Below are 21,909 nucleotides of genomic sequence, written 5' to 3'. Positions count from 1 at the left end.
AAAACCAAGGCACACAGAACGCTGTTACCTTCCCACTGTAGTGGTACCTATTTATCTACTTGCAATTTCTTGCTTTCGAACTGCTAGGTTGGCAGGAGCTGGAACTAGAGATGGGAGCTCACTCTGTCATGCGGCACACTCGGGTCTCGAACTACTGAACTAAGCCTGCTGTTCAGCGTCTTAACCACTTGAGCCACCACAGGGAATGGCAAATTGGGGGCATTCAGAATTTTAGGCAGCCCTTTCTCCCCACTTCCAATGGCTTCTGACCGTCAAGTGAAAAGAGTTGACTTATACTTGCCCTGAAGATAAAATCCCAGATCTCAGGCTTCTCCCTCAGGGGTTTAAAAAGGTGACACACAACAAACAGGAATCAAATCTAATACCAAGGACTTTCTTAATGGATATCAGGCACAAGGATTTCACTGAATGTATGCTTGAGATCTGTGTATCATATGCGTGTATCTAACATAAGTAAATGAAGTTGGCCTTATCTTGAAAACTGCTTTTATGTTCTGTTTTGTTTTACTTGAGGCTTGTGGAGTTATTTGCTAATAATGTTGCAAACTTTGTAGGCACTAGCGGATTAAATGTTAAAAACCTTTGCATTATATAACATAGCTCCACTACCTAAAGCCTAGAATACAAGCTACCTCTTTACCTGCAATTCTGAAACACCTGAAGTATTATTTACATATTTCCAGCTAGACTGACCCCTAAGAACATAAGAGAAGCCAATGTTGGATCAGGCCAATGGCCCATCCAGTCCAACACTGTCACACAGGGGCCAAAAATACCAGATGCCATCAGGAAGTCCACCAGTGGGGCCAGGACACTAGAAGCCCACCCACTGTTGCCTCCCCCAAGTACCAAGAAACAGTGCTTCATTTGCCCCAATCTGAGAGTTCCTATCTATACCTTGTGGCTAACAGCCACAGGTGGACCACTGTTCCATATGTTTATCCAATTCCCTCTTGAAGCCATTCATGCTTGTAGCCACCGCAACCTCCTGTGGCAGTGAATTCCATGTGTTAATCACTCTTTGGGTGAAGAAGTACTTCCTTTTATCTGTTCTAACCTGACTGCTCAGTAATTTCATTGAGTGCCCACGAGTTCTTGTATTGTGAGAAAGGGAGAAAAGTACTTCTTTCTCTATCTGCTCTATCCCATGCATAATCTTATAAACCTCGATCATGTCACCCCTCAGCCATCGTTTCTCCAAGCTAAAGAGCCCCAAGCGCTTTAACCTTTCTTCACAGGGAAAGTGTTCCAACCCTTTTATCATTCTAGTTGCTCTTTTCTGTCCCTATATAGATTATGAGATAGCAAAAGACCTTGCCATGGTAAAGAAATAAATCCACCCAAAAAGAGCATCTGGCGAAACATGTCATTGAAGAAGCCACAGTTTGAACAGCTCCATCACGGGAACAATGCAAGGAGTGAGACAAGCAAAGAGAATGTGGATTTTTGCTTTTTAAAGGCAGAAGTAGAATTTGTAGTGGATAATTGATGGTCAGTCACATAATCTACCTCTACAGATGGCGTGTCAACTCCTATAAAAATGCAGCCATAAACTGCACTGTAAACAATTTGACATCTATCTTTCCTCTTTCTTTCCAACTAGTTTATTGGAGAAAGTATATGGCAGGGCTCCCTCACAGCGCACCCAAACCTATAGTTATTCACAAGAACCTCTAGTGACAGTTGTACAAGGGGCACTATTTAGACCCTATGATCTGCCACTTAATAAGAAGGCACTGATCTATCACTTGTTTCTGCTTTATTGTCTTTGTGCAAAAATCACATAGTGCACAGTTCTGTTCGATTCATGAGGACAGAAGTCTTGCAATACAGTTCTTCTGTTCTTTCTCTTCTTTCAGTTATTTTCTTTTCCTTTATAAGTCTGTGTGAATTTGCACCACTGAACTTGTACAACCCACAACCCATATACCAGTTAATTTTAGCTTCTAGCAGAAACTGGAAATCTCATAATCCATTTTACAACATATGAAGCCAGACACTGACAATTCCATTTTATCTCTTTTTTGGCATATAGCACAGAACATATTAGAGGATATGTGGGTGCATACTTTGTGCACATACATCATTTAGCAGGAAAAAAATTAAAATCCCAAACCTACAATTTTGGGGAAATGAAGCATGTGGTATTGGAAATGTAGGATTATTTCTAATAATTAAAGTATTGGCACATAGCAACAATGGCAGTTATGGTGTAGTACGCAACAATGGCGGTTATGGTGTAGTACAAGAGGTGGCAGAAAACTCAAAGGGATTCCAATGGATCATCTCCTATGCATAAGTGTGTACAAGTATGCATTCTTGCATATATACACTCTGAAGGACTATGTGTGTGTGTTTATGGGCATACAGACAGCTAGGTGATCAAGCAAGGAGGCCTTACAGAACAGCAAACATAAAACATTTATTTGAATAAAGTTGCATCTTGCAACAGTGTATTTTCTTAATCTGCAAAGGTACAATTTCTTAATCATATATTCATCCTATAAGTAGCCATAAAAATAATCCTGAATTTGTAATCCTTTACTTGAGCCCCAAAGCATTTATGCCAATGAGGTGGCACTAACTTGGACAATTATGCTGTATTAATAAGTATATTTGCATATGGTTTAAAGAGCTGCTGTGGAGAAGACACAAGCATTTATCACTTCACTGGGTAGAAAACAATCAATAACGTAATGAACTAAGAAATTGTTTTTATTTAGTAGTACAGTTAGTTAAGTGAGGGGGTTCAAAAAAAATGAAACATACCTTTGTGACTTTATCCAAAGGACAACTTCGAGCATGGCCATAACAAATGCACATACCACCAACAGATATGTCCTTTATTGAATAGTAATACTAAATAAAGCAAAGTTTAATTTATAAAGACTATTAGCATGGGGAAAAAAACAGAATACAAATATTACATTGTTTCATATTTAACAAATTAGCTACAAGCACAGAATTTGCATGGTTCTATAAACTATTACTGATTTCAGTAGAATTTGTATATGGAAATTAAGACAAGCACTGTTGTAAACATACGTACAGACCCCAGAGAGGGACAATGGCTTTTATTACCCTGGGGGAGACAGCAAAGGAGCAATGTTATCTTCTCTTGCTAGCATTACTGTTCTTATGGTAGAGATCATGTCGGTACATAAACTAAAACTCAGTATATGTGTGAGTTTCAAGACTGAAGTATAACATATGTTTAATCCAAAACTAATTTTGACCTCAGGTATGTAAATCTGATTCCCACAGAAGGCTTGCACAAACCCTACTAACATTCTTGATTTGGTCCAAAGGATTCTGTTTAGGATAAGATTAATTTTCACTTTTGTCAGAAAAGCTGGGACAAGAAATAATTAGTGAACTCAATAGTGACTTGTCTTCAGTTTCTCAGGGATGAGGTAAACCATACTTTTAAATATAAATTTATGCCATCTGTCAAGCTGTATTGAATTTGTACATCTGAAACACCTCACAGATCATTAAAAAAATCCACATGAAAATAAAACTAAGCACAGTGCAAACTATCACATCTATGTTCAAGGTAATTGTCTCAGGTGACCAATTCAAGGGCTGCAAGTTCGGCTCAGCTTCAACGAAAAATAAAATTCAAGCTAAAACAGCGTATGTAAAATACATTAGACCTTAGTCAGATTGTATTAAAATGGACATTTCACTTTAAAAACCATGGACATGATCCAGCCAAAGGAATACAATTTAAAAGTTGTGGACACAGTACAGGCAAAGTGTCAGTGCTTTTTGTGAGAAAAATAAGGTTTACCAGTGAAATCTATACAACTGACGTTGGATGGATTGTGCTACTATTTTACATAAATAAACTTGATCTTCCAGCTATAAAAAGACAGAAGAGTGTTGCTGTGTTTAACAACTACTATATTACGGTTTTCAGAGGAATTGTTTTGTGTCTGCATAATAAGATATTTCCCAAAGAAGGGTTTATTGTACAATTGGGAGGGGCTGTAACTAAGTGGCAGAGCATCTGCTTGGCATGCAGAAGGTCCCAGGTTTAATCCCCAGTATCTCCAATTAAAAGATCTGGCAGTAGGTGATGTGAAAGACCTCTGCCTGAGACCATGGAGAGCTGCTGCCAGTCAGAGCAGAAAACACTGAGTTTGATGGACCAAGCATCTGATTCACTATAAGGCAGTTTCATGTATTCATGTGTACAAGTTCATCAGCATGTACAATTCTTGCTTTTGAAAATATAATAAATCAAGGTATAGCAAGAAGAAACAGAGAACAGAAAGAAGAAAGTAAACTCTATAAAGTGTTACTTTGGATCAAAGACATCTGGCAAATTAAACAGTTCGATTACTTTAGCAGCACAGTAGAAAAGAACAAATATACAAGGCTGTTACTATGTCTAATTTGTGCATTACTTTTTGAAACAAAGAAGTAATCTTTCACTGCATGAAATCAACCCATGTTGATTTCATGCAGTGAATGTTTCACTAGAAGGAATCTTTACTGTGTGATAACTGATCTTCATCATACCACAAAGACCTAACATCCGATAGCCCTCTTTGTCCTAACTGGGTCAGAAACTTTATCAAAACAGAGATGAATCATACCCCATACATAACAAAGTAACAAATAGGCATTTTTAACTTACCCTTCGAGTAACAATAGGATCAACATCTTTAGGATCACGATGGCTAAGGGTCATGAGGTCTGCATTAAGAGTTCTTATACGCTGCAGCTGAAGACGAATATATCGTGCGGAAGTAAATTCCAATAATGTTGGTGAAGGGTCATCAGCACTAGGTCTACCATTGATCAGTGATGTGTGGATCTAAAGACAGAGACCACCTTCATCATAACCTTGTTGTTAGTAGTCTTGACGAAACAGATCCCAGGATAAAACCCTGGTGTCTCCAATTAAAAGGTTTAAGTAAAGGGAACATGAAAAACCTCTGCCTGAGTGCCTGGAGAGCTGCTGCCAAACTGAATAGACAGTATTGCCCTTGAGGATCAATGGCCTGATTCAGTATAAGGCATATGTTCAAACTACGTTTCCCACAACAAAAGAATTAGCAATGCAAGAATAGGACAATTTGCAAAATAATTATCAGATTCAAAATACTACTGTGTCCCGTCCCCGTTCCACCATGTTGTCCTCCTTGACAATTTATTTTTAATTCATTACTTTCTGGATCACATCTCGCCCAAGCCTCCTTTTAGAAAAATGTTGAAATTGTATTTTAAGAATCTTCTTCGGTCCATGTATGGGGAGCAAAGATTACTGGGCCTAAAGCCATAGCACTGGCATAAAAAGGACACAGTGTAAAAGACAAGGGGGAAATTGTACTTTCCCTCCGAAGTTTATGAACTTTCATACCAATCCTGCAGTGTCAGATGGATTCTTATGCCAGAAACGCACACACACACAACATCTGCAAAAGGATTTCCTGTTGTCTCCAACATTAAGGAGCAATAAACAGCATACATGAGAAAACTTTTAGAGACTTCAAAACAGTTGAAGCGTAACCATTTAAAAATAAAAAATGTTTCTTTTTTCTTACAATTTTCTATTATTCTGACTGTTCAAGAGTTCTATTATTTTAAGCATTCAGAAATTAAGTAAAACAGAAATGAAAAGTCAGAAATATAAACATTCCTGTAAACAACAGAGTTGCAGGTGTATAAAACTATCTCCAGTCTGAATCAACAGATTTCATCCTTTTAACTCAGACCTACTTTCTTGCTGCTGCTAAATTAAGGATTCTGCAATCTGATCTAATAATTTCTAATTAATTTTAGTTCGTTCCTAGAATAAAATATTATTATTATTGTTGTTGTTATTATTATTAATAATAATATTATACTGTATTGACACAAACTAACACATCACACAGGATTCACTTCCTCCAATGTGCATACGGAACTTAAAGTATAATTTAGATTATTAAAAAAATATAACAGTAGTACTTCAGTCCCAAATATTCTTTGAACCCTGATGTATTTTTATCTAAGGAATTAATTATGGAGATTCTCTCTATATAGCTATTTTAGAGGTCAGATTTCTATTTGCTGGAATATAAAGACAGACATTCATAGGCACGGATTTTAATGCACCATTTCCTCCTAACACTGGACTGCTTTTCTAAGCCATACCATGGAACTACTATGAACAGAGCAGATTAAAAGAAAGAACAATCAGCAGTTGACCTGCAAAATGCATGGCTGTTTTAATTATGCAGTATCACTCAAATAATACCGATGCCTGTGTAGAAATTCAAGCAGCACAGAGAAATTCAGATGCTTGTAGCATTAGCTTCCATTTCCAGGTGGTTCTTTAAAAAGAATCTTTAAAACACCAAATGCCTAGTTTAAGTAAACTATCTGAAGTAAACTGTCAATAAATGGCCACTGTAAAATAATGTGGAAACACAGAGTGATTTCATAAACTGTTTTATATATATATCCTGTCCTTATATATAAACGCATTTTAGAGTGGCAAGATTCGATGCACGGCAAAATCAGTTGGCTGCCTGAACTGCCACTCAGTAGCTGTGCCAATCCCCTGGTGGCTGCATTGGCTGCCCAATCCCCTAGTTGTGTTGGCTGCCTTTCCCGCCCACAGAACTGGCGGCCAGCGTCTTGCCCTCAGTGTGGTGGGAGCCGAGGGATGAGACGGATGTTCCAGCGGCTAGCAACCGGCGGGAAAGGCAGGACCTCCCTCCCCTCCCCTGGCGAATGGCAGGGCCCTAGCACGGTCAGCGACGGGGAGGCTTGAAAAGAAGAAGCTGGCTACGCTTTAACGGTTAAAGGCTGCTTAATAAAGGGCCGCCCATCTGGGGGGAAGCACGCCGCACAGCCCAGCGGCGAAGGGTTCTCCAGGGGTGGACTGGCGGCTGGCCGCACAGGGTTCCTGGGTGGGGGGCCTCAGTTCGTGCCAGCCTGAAGTGCCTGCTCCGTCTGCTCCCCGACGCCTCCCTTCTCTGAGGCTGGGCCAGGCCACCAGTGAAGAGGGCACTTACCCACGGCATCGGGCCGGGGGTGGGCCTTACTCACTCTGGGCCACCACACCTGCTCCATTCGCCCCCAGCTGCCTCCTTTTGCCCTTCTCTGGGCCTAGCCCAGGCCGCCGGTGAGGAGGATGCTTACCTGCAGCGTCAGCCCGGGGGTGGGCCCCGCTCACTCGGGGCCACCGTGGCTGCTCCTTTCACCCCCCACCGCCTCCTTTCACCCTTCTCTGGGCCTGGGCCAGGCCGCTTACCTGCGACATCAGCCTGGGGGTGGCCCCGGCTCCCTTGGGGCTGCCACGGCTGCTCCACTTGCCCACCAGTCCGGGAGGCCATACCACGCACTCCAGCTGAGATCGGTTCCCCAATGGTTCCTGGCTGAGCGGCCTCGCCTCGCGCCAGCCTGGCACCCCTGCTCCGTCTGCTCCGCAACGCCTTTCTAGCACTCGTTGTCTTGCGGTTACAATGAGTTTCACTGCATATCTATCTATCTATATCTATATCTATCTATATCTATATCTATGAGAAATCAGAGCTGGCTCTTCAATGGACCAGATGAGATATTATTTTATCCCTAGGATTCAACTTTGGCCGGAATGGGAGGTACATTCACTCTCCCACAGGTTGTAGAAGGTGATGAATGGAATGGGTGCGTTCTGCATTTATGCAGCTCAGATCCTTGCCAAGGAAATGTGTCCATTTTCACCCTTGTAGGAGAAGAAAGCTGTATCTGAAGAAGTCCTTTTTAAAAAATAAACATTGTCACAGCAACATCCCTGCTCCAGCTAACTAAGAAAAAGAAAACTTACCTCTCCATGTTCAAGTGGAACTAGCCTGGAATAATAGGAAGTACAGATCACTTCATCATCTCTTTTATATGTAGGAGGTCCAAGTCTTGGCGTCACATTATACCTGGTTAGGCACTCTGTGTCACTAATTGCATAATATTGCCACGGACTGAATTCAATGCCATCTAAAGAACGCTCCAAAATCCAATTTCCAGGCCGGGGAGCATTAGCAGCTTTTATAATGACATATGCCACTTGAAAGACCTAAAATATGAGTGATCAAGCAAAACATTGAGCTGGCTTCTGAAACTTTTGAATTTTCTAAGAAATCCCAAAACAGCTTGCTTTTGTGTACACCTGCTACAGGCAATTAGAGGTCCTGCATTTTGCAGAATCCCAAGTTACATACAGAAAACTTACACATGTGCAACTAGTATGTACGTGCACTTCATTCACAGGCACTCCTATTATGTTGAGAGTTTTTAACTCCCCTCCCCAAGGTATTTTTTAATATTTTTTTTTCTGCAAACCTGGGGCTTTTCTCAGGTTGTAGAAAGATATGTCTTATCTGTCCATGATCCCCTTCTCTGGATTTAAGTATCTACAGATTTGGTCATGTTAAGAATTAGATATATTGCTAAATCCAAATAGCTTACCCATCAAATGCAACTCTTATACTCTATGCAAATCTCATATGTGCAGCGATAAAAAATTCTAGTACAATACATCTATCTATATATCTAATAGCCAAGAACCCCTCTGCATGCGGATATCTAAATCCGCACATCTGGGGCACCTAAGGGGAAAAGAGATTTTCCTGCACACTTGGGGCACTCCCCAGGTGTGCAGAAAAATCTGAAATGTAGAAAAAACTATAGGGGGAATACATAAATCCCCCCCAAAGTAAAAAAGTGTGCCCTGTGCATGTGCAGAGAATGCACTAGGAACTGGGCCCATGGCTGGGAGCCGCGCAGGCCTCTCCGTCAGGGGGCGGGGGAGAAGGTTTGGCAGGCCCTGGCCTCACCATCAGTGCTGGGGGGCGAGGGAGAAGGCTTGGCAGGCTCGGGCCTCACTGTCAGTTCCGGGGGGTGGGAGAGAAGACTTGGTGGGCCCAGGCCTCGCCATTGGTGCCGGGGGTGGGGGAGAATGCTTGGTGAGCTCAGTGGCTGGGAGCCACATGGGCCTCACCATTGGTGCCAGGGGGCAGGGGAGAAGGCTCACCTGTGGCTGCTTGCTCCTCCTCCATGTGGAGCGCCTTCTCCCCCCCCCCTGAGAGTATCACAGGACCCCGCTTCTTGTGAACTTCTAATAACAGTCCCGACCAAAAACAAACAAAAATGTTGGGTCTTTGGGGATTTCATATCCTGTTATTTGAGAAATTTCATCAAGTATCTTTTCCCAAAATTGTTTAAATAGTGGGCATTGCCAAAACATATGTTAAAAATCCACTTTCTTGACCCATATTTCCAACACAGCTGTTTATTGGTATGGTAAATTTAATTTAATCAGTGTGGTGCCAAATGCCATTGGTATGTTGTTGTATAAAGATTATCTTTCATTATAATGTATATGGTCGAAGCAGCAGTTGATGAGAAAGCATTCAATCATTCCTTCTCAGAAATTGTATTCTGTACTATATTTACTGTACGGAGTCACACAATAAACACAAATAAGTAGATTATAACAAGACTTTTTTCCTGTCCTTAGTATATATTAATCTTCTAGATGTTGTAAATTCAGTGCATAGTTGATGTATCGCTTTTTTTAAAATAAAAAATTTACCTGTTTGGAGATAATGAAACCATTTAGCTTCTGCATTTTTGTGCAATTTCCGTATACAATAAATAATTCCATTAGAGATAATACCCACTGGACAGACATGATTTTAAACCATTATTATATAGAAAATACTGCAACGAGATCTCTGGGCTCTGGGGTTTTCTCATACAGTTTAAAAAAGGTAATACAGAAAACAGCCTCCTTATTATACCACAGTTTAACTGGTATAATAATACTGTTACAGGACCTAATAACATCAGCTACACCATCTACCTGCACATCATCCAATATAATATATAATTTTCCTTCACATATTTATCTGAAGAGGTGAGCCCTGACTCATAAAAGATCATACCAAGAAATGATGTTAGTATTTAAAGTGCCACTGGACTTTTGTTCTCCTACAACAGACTAAGAAAAGTTAAAGTGCCTGGGGCTCTTTAGTTTGGGGATGCAACGACTGAGGGGTGACATGATCGAGGTATACAAGATTATGCAGGATAGAGCAGTAGAGAAAGAAGTACTTTTCTCCCTTTCTCACAATACAAGAAATCATGGGCACTCAATGAAATTGCTGAGCAGTTGGGTTAGAACAGATAAAAGGAATCACCCAAAGAGTGATTAACACATGGAATTCACTGCCACAGGAGGTGGTGGCGGCTACAAGCATGGACGGCTTCAAGAGGGAATTGGATAAACATATGAAGCAGAGGTCTATCAGTGGCTATTAGCCACAAGTTATAGATAGGGACTCTCGGTCTGGGGCAAGTGATGTTCTGTATTCTTGGTACTTGGAAGGGGACAGTAGGAGGGCTTCTAGTGTCCTGGCCCCACTGGTGGACCTCCTGATGGCACCTGTGTGACCGAGTCTTTGACTGGATGGGCCATTGGCCTGATCCAACATTGGCTTTTCTTATCTTCTTATGGCATGTGTTGTATGTGTTTTCCTGGCCATTTGCTGGGCTGCATTGAACTGGATAACATCAATACTAATAAAGGAGACACCGTGAGAGCTTTCTCAACTGTAAGTATTTCTTTAATGTTAACGACTGTGCTATCTGCTCTACCATTTCAGACTTCCGGCATTCTGATACCATGATTTAAATTAGTAGGTAGTCCTAATAATATCAACAGTTGCAGCAACCTAATTTTTATTGCATTACTTGGGCTTAAACATTTTATGAAAACCAGCTCAGCCATGAAGTCTTAATTGGCTGAATGGCACCATGGAACATAAGAACATAAGAGATGCCAGTGTTGTATCAGGCCAAAGGCCCATCCAGTCCAACACTCTGTATCACACAGTGGCCAGAAATACCAGTGCCATCAGGAGGTCCACCAGTGGGGCCAGCCCTTACCCACATGGGGCCTGTGGGTCGCCCAGAATTACAACTGATCTTCAGATGACAGAACTCCATTCCCCTGGAGAAAATGGCTGCTTTGGAGGATGGACTCTATGGCATTATACCCCTCTGAGGTCCATCCTCTTCCCAAACCTTGCCTCCCCTAGCACCACACCCAAATCTCCAGGAATTTCATAACCCAGCATTGGCAGCCTTACCTATCCCTTAGCAACCTAGTAATAAAAGGTCTCACTGAGCCATGCCTGGAGCACCGTCTCTCCCCTGGCAAATAATCTAATATAATTGAAACAAGCATGGGGTAGTGATTAGAGAGTCAGCCTACAATCTGAGAGACCCTGGTTTGAATTCTTGTATTGCCACTGAAGCTTGCTGGGTCAGTCATTCTCTCTCAGACTAACCAACCTCACAGGACTGCTAATGTGAGAACAAAATGGAAAAGGGGAGAACAATGGTGAAAGCCACCCCATTGGACAGAAAAGTGGGGCATACATATCTAAATAAATAACCCAGATGTGTACACCCAGTTTACAGTTCAACAGTAAGGCTGGATGGGGGTGGGGGGTTAACTGTGGTCTATTACAATTCCATCTCCCTACCACATATTGTCCCACACTCTTCATATTCTGAATTTTTGTCTCTGATGTTGGGTTGTAAAGATGGATTGATGTTCCATTGGTGTACCATTTACTCTGGTGTTCAACAATCTCTCTGTTAGATAACACAGATGATCTGGGAATCTTGTGGAAGACCTCAAAGTTTATCGTGTCCAAGGATTTTAACATTCATACAAAGGGCTCTTTATCTGGCATAGGATTTCTTGCAATACCATTCTAAGCTTTTATATGCTTTTATTTGCTTCAACGAACACAGAAATATGGCAAGTCTGCTTAGGATGGCACTTCTGGTTACTATGCCAGACACTGTTCTGTCTCAAACGTTATCTGGCCCAACATATTCAGTAGAATATATTCTTGATTTGGCATTCTATTCTGGATAGCAAGTTGAGACAGTGGAGGAACTTACTTTCTTATGGTCAGATCATTACCTTTACCCTCTGATGAAGTGGGGACTGACAGTCCATAACCTGTTATCTGGAAAAGCTCTGCTCCATGTTCTCCCACTACAAGAAGTTTAGGGGGTTATAACTCAAGACTGGGTTTTCTCAGTGGTGGCACCAACAATACAAAACACTAATCCCCGATAAGGTAAGCTTTGCACTTCCATGTTTGTTTTTAGAAGATAATCTTGTTTTTGCAAACATGTTCCAAGTGAAATGCTGACTTACGTTCCAAGTTAAATGTTGATTATTTGGTGAGACCAATGAGCTGGTTACCTTTTTTGTTTTATATAATTTTGTTGACTTACATATCTGGCACTTGTTCTTTTCTCTTTTACTTATTTATTGCAATAAAAATTTTTAATTACTATTAGAAGCTACTGGATGTCACGTGACCAAAATGTGAGCTAAAATATTTCAAAATAAACAAAATAAATAAATATCTTAAAGCAACATATTTTTTCTTCATGTGCTAGTACTTACCTGTCGTAGATCCAAAGTAATGGTCACCCAATGGTATTCTCTTCCATTCTGAATACTGGGACTTTGCCACCAGTTATTGGTGCCATCTATAGCATTTGAAATAGGGTGCTGTTCTGTTGGGAAAATACACACACACATGATTTAAGACTAAATAATCCCATTTATTTCTGTTAATTTATTATATTCAAGCTGTGTGCCATATAGTTTACAGTGCACAAATATGGAAAAAATTACCCCACAGAAGATTCACTCAGAGAGGGTAAAAGTGGCACATGTACCATAGGTGCAATCCATATAAAATTATCCATAATTAAGTCTCATTGAGATTACTGGGACTGAAGAAAACTGTTTTGTTAGACCCTAGTGATTATGATGAGACCTTGGTATAATTTAACTTCCTTTAACTTTGTAGGTAGCCCTTATAGTTGTATTATTATGTGTATGCAGAAAAATCATTTTCATACTCAGTATCATGAAGCAGCCTGAAAATGTATCATACATTTAATGTGAAGCACCCTTGAAATATGAGAAAGGTAGGGTATAAATATTTTAATAAAATAAAACAAAACTTGCCTTTGGGATTTGCACTATTATGGTCACAGATCCGACACTGTGCATTGCGTAGAGGTCGACCTGGAACATGTTCCACAAGTTTACAAAACATTTCAGGGCCCTTTTCACCACAGGTAGCATTGGTGCTGATATGAGCATTACTAGCAAGATTCAGAATAGCGGGAAATAGACCTGAAAATATAAAAATGATCATACAATAGTTATAATTTAGATTTGCATGTCATCCTATGTGATTTTATAGCCAAATTTTTAAAAACCATGCTAACTTCTTCCAAATGTCTAAAAAGGTATGGAATTGTAGTCTGATTTCTTTGCACCTTGATTTCCTTCATGCCTGCAGAGGGCTGTTGATGCAACAGAGAAATTCCACTGGTAACTCCAACCCAAAGCAAATGGTGCCAAATAATGAAATGCATTATGTGCAGTTCAGAATGACCTGGTATCCAGGGTGCTTCTTGTTCGCTGTATTTTCTCTATCCTCTTTCTTTTGTGGTCCATATGAAGAGAGGGTTAACAAACTGCTTAATTTACTGCCAGCTTAGCCCATTCCTGTATGTTAGTTATCCAACTAATATCAGTCACAAGCTACAATTTTGGCCATGTATATTAGGAAAAAGCAAAAACACTATCAGGTTCGAATGGATTGTTTTTCTCCAACAGAACTGATAGCAAATAATGACATCATAACACATCTGGAACACGAATTGCAATGAGTTATTCACTATTACTCTCAGAACTTGGTCTAGCACAATAAAAATACATTAATTTTTCTAATTAATCAAAGGTTTTAAAAGTTGCCAACAAGCATTTTACTTGATGTTTTGAAAGAGGGGTGAAATTTCCCATAGCGGCTTCTCCCTAAGTTTAAATACTATACTGCTCTTCGTTTCTTTCGGCTTTCAAAACTTGCTAAAGGTTTTCTGTGATCTGCATCCAGTACGAAGACCACACTACCCAATTAAGCCAATTAGATCGCTGAATAAATGTAAATACTCTAAGAATGCAAGTTCAGTGTTTGAATAGAGATCTCAAACAAATTGAGTTGCTTTATAACTCTGCCCCTGGCAGTTTCCTTTGCCTTCATCCTGCTTCAAATCTTTTGGTGGTGGTGTTAAAAAGCACTAAGCAGATAAAATCCCAATCATGACTCAGAGAAAACAAAAAGGAACTAAGTGTTAATTAAACAAGCTGTAGAGGTGTAATCATTGCCTATCCTGTTAAAAAACAACCTGAAATTTGTCTTTGATTTTATTCCTTTGCTTAGCCAGCTGTGCATCCAAACAAAAAGGAAGCTCCCACAGTAAAGAGAATACCTGAGACTAAGAGATAATAGGAAGTTCAAAACCATTTGACCTTGAATAAAAATGACGCGAGGAGTAACAGCCTACTTACCCTGAGAATGGAGCAGAGAATAAACCGTGCAGTATATTTATATTCTTCTAGTGAATGAATGGATCAATCTGAATACAAACCCCCTTCACTATACTAAGCAATACTGGTACTTGACCCTAGACAATTAAATGTTTCATTTAAAACAGACAAAAATGTTGGAAATGTTTAATGAGCTATGCTGATTTTTCCCCATCTTTGGAAGTGCACACTCAGATATTAATAGCTATCTTGCTAATTACTATAATCCTGTCTTATCCAAATAGGTGCTAGAAAATCTAACCGAAAATATATCACATAGCACCAAAACTGCCTGTATGTGAGCATAGAAATTAGCAGGGGTCCCTACCTTTAAAAAAAACTGATAAAAATTTGGAGCTCACCAAAATGGATAAGACCCATCATAAAAAATGGAAAAAAATATACAAAATGAAATAGGTACAATAATAGGAATAGAAATACATTATCTATTAGTGTTTATGTTGGAGTATAATATAGACCAACTACCTAAAAACTGGTATCCCTCTTAATAGGTACAGCTAGAATGATATTATTCCAAACTGGAAGCAGCACACAGTGCCAAAGATGAGGTCTGGATCCGTAAATTGACACATTATATTAGTGGATAAGATTTCTTTGATAAAACAAGAATTTTCAAAGAAACTTATTATTCACTGATGGACTGCTTTTGTTGAATACAGAAATAAAAAAAATTAAGTCAAAGATTTAAAAAATGAAGTGTTAACTTGGATGTAGCTCCAATTATTTTGTATTGGAGTAATACTGTTATTTCATTGTCTTTTTTGCCATCAAGTTGCAGCCAACCTATAGCAACCTCATATGGTTTCCAAGCCAAGAGACAGCCAGAAGTGGTATACCATTGTTTGCCTCTGTATAGTGATGGTGATATTCCTTGGGAGGGGGGAGCTCCCATCCAAATACTGACCAGAGTCAACTCTGCTTACCTTCCCAGATCAGACATGATCAGTCTATCTAGGGTTTTCCAGGGCAGGGCAATTTCATTATTACAGACAGAAATATTTTGTTGCAATAGCTATGCATTTCATTAATAAAAGCTAATGTACATGATTAGAGAGCACAGAGACAATGACAATATACAGAGCAAAGAAATCAATCAAGTGTAAGAAATTAATATTAAATCAGACTTTGTTACTTCAAGTTATTTGTGTATCAGATTTCTGGCACAACTGTACTGAATTTATAACAGTCTTGACAGGCACACAGGAAAGTATGTTAGAAGGCTGTCATAAAGTGTGTAAGGTTACTTTTTCCTTTGTCTTTTTAGTCAGAACAAGATTTCTCATGGAGAACCAACCTACCAAAAAAGTGGAAAGCTTCATGAAGTATGAGGGCGAGGAAAGATTAAAAATCAAGTTACAGCTGCTTTGTAGTAAGTATTAGAGGCAACCCAACAGAAGAACTGTGTCCTCCCACCACAAAACACAAAATTTCCATGTTAAGGGATTTTATAATACTGAACTATATTGCTCCATGTTTATAAAACTTAAAATATAAATGCTAATTAATTTGAGAAAGAGTAGTTTCAAGTCCTGGACATTTTTTAAAAAAAGTTCATGCATTTTGTGTCTCTCTGTGTGTCTCTCCAACTCTGACATACGACAGTCTGTGATCTATATCGTAACAATCAGAATATTAAACACAGCTTTCTTAAATACACTTTTTCTGCCAGAAAAAAAAATTGGGACAATGTATGTAATGTTCTTTGCATTACCACCCACTTCGCTTTTATCATTTCCTTCTGTGAGAGCTCCTTTTGTGCATTTCATTCAATCACAGTTCAGTTTGATTCCTAAGCCAGGCCACCCACCAACACAAGGAATAATAAGACAGCCACAGATACCGAAATTTCATTGACTACATCTGCAGTTGCAAACGCCCATGACTACTGAAAACTAGGAATATGCATTGAAATGTTCCTTATAACAACATTCAATGGAACCAGAACAATTGCGGACTATATGAAGGTTTGTTTTCATTTAGATTCACTGCAGTCAGCTGGCAAAGTAGCCCATGCCTTAGTTTTATTATTTGGATTGATATTTTACCCACTGACTTCACCGCTGATGCATAGAATTACTCTAAAGCATACTTGGAAATCAGGATCTTACCAGACCCTTTAGGAAGCTGGACTCTCCCACAGCAATTCAGAACTTTTAACAGAAGAGGAAGATCATTACCAATCAAGATTTTTTAAAGAATACAATTGTCTTGTCTTATTCTGAACAAACAGTTTTTGTTAAAACAACTCAAGCAGTAGATTCTGTTCAGATTAACTCCTACATGTTACACATAGGGAGAGACTAGGACTGCACCACCCCTTCCTGTGCATGGATTCATCTCTGGGACCACTCGTCATCCTTATGTGGAACATAGTAAACAGATCACTTAAAGTCCAATAAAGTTCATGCCAGGCAGTTACTAATATACCTAAAATCTGTGAAGTGATTGCATAGTTTAGGCGTAAGCATAGGGACCTTGCAACACCAAAGCAAATTTTCTTCCCGCTTGTTACATGGGAGGGCCTTTTCTTTTGTTTACTTGCTATGTAATACTGTATAACCATACTGTGAGAAGAAAAAGAAAGGACAATTATGATCCTGAAGCCATGACCCTCAAGCGACTTAGTGCCAGTTCACACATGATAGCTGGATGCCTGCTTTCAAAACGCAATCCCTCTGCAGACGAAGCCAGTCTGGGCAGGGATGGAGCCAAGGCCACTGGTTGTAACACCTTGGGCAGAGGCTTGCTGTCCATGTTCCTAGAGACCTGAGTGCTGGTAATAAATGAATTTGGAGCCAACAAAGTTGCTGAGTCACAGTGTATATTTGCTCCCCCATGTTCACAGCAAGCAGTGTGTCCAGATACACCCGGGGACTTATTTCACTCTCTTCCCTCCTAGTCCAGCCCCATCTCTCTCATTAAGGGTAAAGGTAAAGGTTCCCTTGCTCGAAAGCCAGTCGAATCCAACTCTAGGGTTGCGGTGCTCATCTCCATTTCAAAGCCGAAGAGCCAGCGTTGTCTGAAGACATTTCCATGGTCATGTGGCCGGCATGACTAAACACCAAGGCGCACGGAACGTTGTTTAACATCCTGCACAGGCAGCCCTTGTCCCTGGCCTGTCTGAATGTATGTTCCCACATTTCAGACAGTTCCCCCAAGGCCACCCATCCCTGTCCCCGCTTAGTTCATGCATAGCCAGTCTGTGCCCACCAGCTTTCTGCTTCTCCTTCCCTTGTCCCCAATGGTGCAACCTTTGCCAAGAAGGATTACCCCTGTCCCAGCTCCTGGTCCTTGACAGGTGGCTGATCAGCCAACAGGGCTACTTCACCAAACCCTATGGAAGTATCAAAGGGCATAAAACTACAGAGTAAACTATCAGACATTTTGGAGCCACTACAGTAATCAAAACTATAGAGGATATATTCATGAGCTATACTGTACATGTTATATTCTCCATGAGATCCCATATCCAGGAAACAATCGGAAAAACAGCATAAACACCTGTCTCACTAATTTGTACACATGACTGCCCCCAATTCTGAAACAGCATTATTCATTCTGATATACAGTAAACATTTTGAAGAATTCACACTGACAGTATGAATTTCTTTGTTCTTCAAAAATATGCAGTTAAATTGGAAAGTAAACCTCACTTATTCTGTAATGACACAACCAAAAAAGATGTTAAACAATAATGAAGATGTCTAATTTAATTAGGAGCTTTCTAGAATGGATATCAGCTTCTCTCTAGCAATTTCAATGATATATTCAAAAGAGCAAAAGCATCCCCTTTAGTGGTGACAGAGGTGAATTGGCCAATGAATGAGACACAATCAAAACTGGAAAAGATTCTCATTATCTAGAGTAATAATAGACTTTTTATACAGTCACTTTTAAAACTACAAAAGCTCCTGGAAAGTTCTAATCTAATTTTTTCTCAATTAGCATTCTAAAAATGTACAGCAGTCAGCAATTTATAATAAGCAGACTATTTGAAAGTAGCCATCAGTGGCAGATGTCCCCATAACAAAAAACATGAATACAGTATATGCAGACAGCTGTCAGCACCTATTTCCAAGCACTGCAGTAACAAAAATAAACCAAGAAATAACATGACAGAGCACTTTCTTCACAAAGACTTTTTCCCCCATAATACAGGCTACCAATTTAGTTGTTTGGCCACATTCACGTTTAAAATTTGACAGTCATTCAGCTGTGATGCTCTACAAAGCTGGAATAATGGGATGGATCCTCCCCCTATCCTACTACACCAAGTTTATTTATTTATACACTTTTTCTTATGGCTCATATTTGACACCTCCTGCCAATCTAAGGAGGTGTCCTCCAAATTAAATGGCTCTTCCATTGGAGGAAGATTCCTTAGACTGGAAGTAGGTTACTTGAGCAATGGTTTCTCCAGACAACTGTGTCCATAGTCACAAGGACTTCTGCCTACAGAGCTCAGTTTTCTTGCCTTCCCACTCCTGTTGTAGCCTTACTGCCCTGGAAGATAGCAGGGATTATGTCCACAGAAGCACTGCACTGCATCCAAGGCACTGTACTTGCCTTAAATCCCAAACTTAATTTCTAAAATGTGGGATTCATCCATGTCTGCAAGTCACATATATAGGGCTGGCTGTAATCACTCAGTGATTATCAGGAGACACAATGAATGGTCAAAGCTTTTTTTTTTGCGGTCATGGGGGTTTCAAGGCAAGAGACGTTCAGCTGTGGTTTGCTGTTCCCTGCCTCTGCACAGTGACCCTGGTATACCCATCTAAATACTAACTGCTTAGCTCCTGAGATCTGACAAGATCAGGCTAGCCTGGGCTATCTAGGTCAGGGCTTAAAGCCAAACCCATGTGTGGCATAGAGGCAGCAGCAGAGACCAGAAGAGGCTCCACTTACTGAGCAAAAGACAGCAGATGCTCCATGATAGAGTGGGGCACCTCACAAGAAGACCGTAGCAGCCATATGCAAACCCAGATGGAGTGGGGCAAGGCAAAGAAGGGGTTAAGACAGCAACGAGGCTCTGAGAAGGGAAGGGTGTTACTGGGCTTGATCAGCATGGGCAGAACCCTAGGGCTAAAAAGGACAATGTCAGAAGGGTTAGGAATGCAAGCTGGCTGAGCAAAGCTGAGGAGGTGCAAAGAATGAAGAAAGAGGAACCTAAAGGAGGAGCTGGGGCCTGGGGCAGGAAAAGGCTACCAAACAGGGACAGGCCTGGTGGAACTGCCCCAAGGCAGAGGCACAGCTCAGCCCCCAGAGGTCTGAAGGGCAGAAATGGGTAGGTGAAGGGAACTGCACTTGTGATGAAGCCTGTGTGGACTTTGCTGCATCCAAAAAAGAGGCAATTAAGGAAGAACATTGCATTGCAGTCTTGGCTGACTATGGAAGTCAATTATGATGTGCCGTTACCCCTTGGGGTGGCCACCCCATGTGTGAACTGGTAATGAAGGAACAAGAATTGACACTGAAAGAATATTGCAAACCCAATCACCCCATTAGGACAGATTCTCTTAAAATCCACAGACCACTTTGATTTTACCATCCTGGACAATTTAGTGCCATCTGCAAACTCTTCACTATTCACCAGTTCCAGATCATTTATGAAACAGAATTGTTCTCTTTAAAGCCCTATACGGTTTGGGTCCAGCATACCTTAAGGACCACCTACTCCCATATGAACATACTACCACTCTGGTCATGTTCTGGGTGCCTTTACCTTCTAAGGTTTAACCAGTTGCAACCCAAGAGAGAGTCTTCTCAGTCCTGGCACCAAAGTTATGTTCACTCAATGACCCCTCTATCCTACCCTGTGTTTTAATTGTTGTTTTTGTGTTCTTACATATCTATTTTAGTGTTGGTTTTAACTGATTTTAGAATGTGTTTTTATAATGCTTTGTTTTTATTTTTTAGTCACCTTGGTAGTCCTAACGGGGAAGAAAATTGGGATATAAATTTTGTAAATAAATGAACAAAATAAATAAAACATATCATTGGGGTATCTCATGGCATTCCTCCATTGTTACAGCTGCCCAATTACTCTTGCTCAACAGTTCCTTAATTGGTTTCTAATCCATGAGAAGATGCATATTCTTATTCCCTGACTGTTACATTTACTCAGGAGCCACTGATAAGTGACTTTTCTGTGACTTCATCCCATATTACTATGGGTAACATTTAAACATTTGGCAGTATGTGAGTGGTGATATCACACGGGACTCTTCCGTTCAACTTTGTAGAACTTTCAAACCATCATAACAGCAGAGGATGAAGCCATGGTGAAGCAACTATTCCATCTATGCAGTAACCAAAGTAGGGATGTTTAGGAAATTAATTTAGATGCTCTGAGTAACAAATTAACATCATTTAAGAGCCTGGGGTTAGAAGCACAGATGGAAAGATGGGATATATATATATATAAATATATAAATCTGCCTCATCATTGAATTTAACATGAAGATTTGTATGTTTAAGAAACCCATGACCTCATTTAATTGCATAAAGATCTCCAGACTGAAGCAAGTTATATTTGAGAAAACCACAAAATACCTTGGATTTTCAGCTTCAAAAAGTTGCAAGGGAATAAATATATTTCAAAAGGAAGAAGACTCAGTGTTCATTTTAATAACAATATCAGGTACCACACAGTTCAAAAGCTAAAGCACAGAGTTATGTGACCACTCTTACCTACTGCTTCTCTGGGGCCTCAGGAGCACAGAAACTGTAGAAAGATTTCTGTCCCCATAGCAATAGATTCACATTCCAAAGTGCTGAGTCAGGATCAGCTGACTTCCAGAAGTCCCTATTCCTTTGTTGCTGCATCCCTCACAATATCTTCCTAGTCTGATCATCTGAGCTTCAGGCTAATCTCTCTCCAGATTCCAGAATGTCTTTGACAAGCCAGGTCTGCATCATGCCTGCTGTTCTGAGGACTAATCCCTTCCCTTTTATCTGCATTATGGATTCCTCTACTTCTTTCTTCATATCCTTGCTACCCTTTAAGTGACTTGATCTGTGACCTCTCTTTCTTCTTGTCTTGCCTACTTCCTGTATGTTCTGGAAAGAATGTTTCCTTATGTCTCTGCACACTAATTTGGCTACAAACTCAGTTCCCATCATATGATACTATCCAACTTGATTAAAAACCAGCCCATCATGCTAAACTGATTCAAGCAAGATCAAACACCTAAATCGTGTGTGCTCCCATCCTGTAGCTTACTGACAATGTTCCAAAGCAATATATTACAATGCAAATCTATATTAAAAACTGAAGGAGAAATAACATTTCTTATGCTATTAAAAAAGAGTAATGACTCGGTTTCCAAATGACAAGAAATAGGTTAATGCTAAATATTATTGTCAGAGCATAAATATCTATATGTGGCAATGTATACAGATAATCAAATGTC

General features: G+C 40.1%; 1 protein-coding gene across 1 annotated transcript in view; it reads right to left on the bottom strand.

The window, feature by feature from the left end:
• The window catches only part of LAMA1 (laminin subunit alpha 1), a gene marked incomplete at its 5' end in the record, with an annotated part of 107,561 nt that extends 94,327 nt beyond the window's left edge, over window positions 1-13,234 (bottom strand). The window contains 5 exons of the mRNA XM_015413935.1: window positions 2,791-2,880; window positions 4,667-4,846; window positions 7,829-8,071; window positions 12,491-12,603; window positions 13,064-13,234. Coding sequence (XP_015269421.1) covers window positions 2,791-2,880; window positions 4,667-4,846; window positions 7,829-8,071; window positions 12,491-12,603; window positions 13,064-13,234 — 797 coding nt within the window. The remainder of the gene's footprint in view (window positions 1-2,790; window positions 2,881-4,666; window positions 4,847-7,828; window positions 8,072-12,490; window positions 12,604-13,063) is intronic.
• Between the last annotated feature and the right edge of the window lie 8,675 nt (window positions 13,235-21,909).

Source organism: Gekko japonicus, unplaced genomic scaffold (assembly GCF_001447785.1).
Source record: "Gekko japonicus isolate JY-2015 unplaced genomic scaffold, Gekko_japonicus_V1.1 scaffold1817, whole genome shotgun sequence".
NCBI classification, from domain to species: domain Eukaryota; kingdom Metazoa; phylum Chordata; class Lepidosauria; order Squamata; family Gekkonidae; genus Gekko; species Gekko japonicus.
Note: the sequence above shows the minus strand (reverse complement) of the source record. Positions and strands in the feature narration are given on the sequence as shown.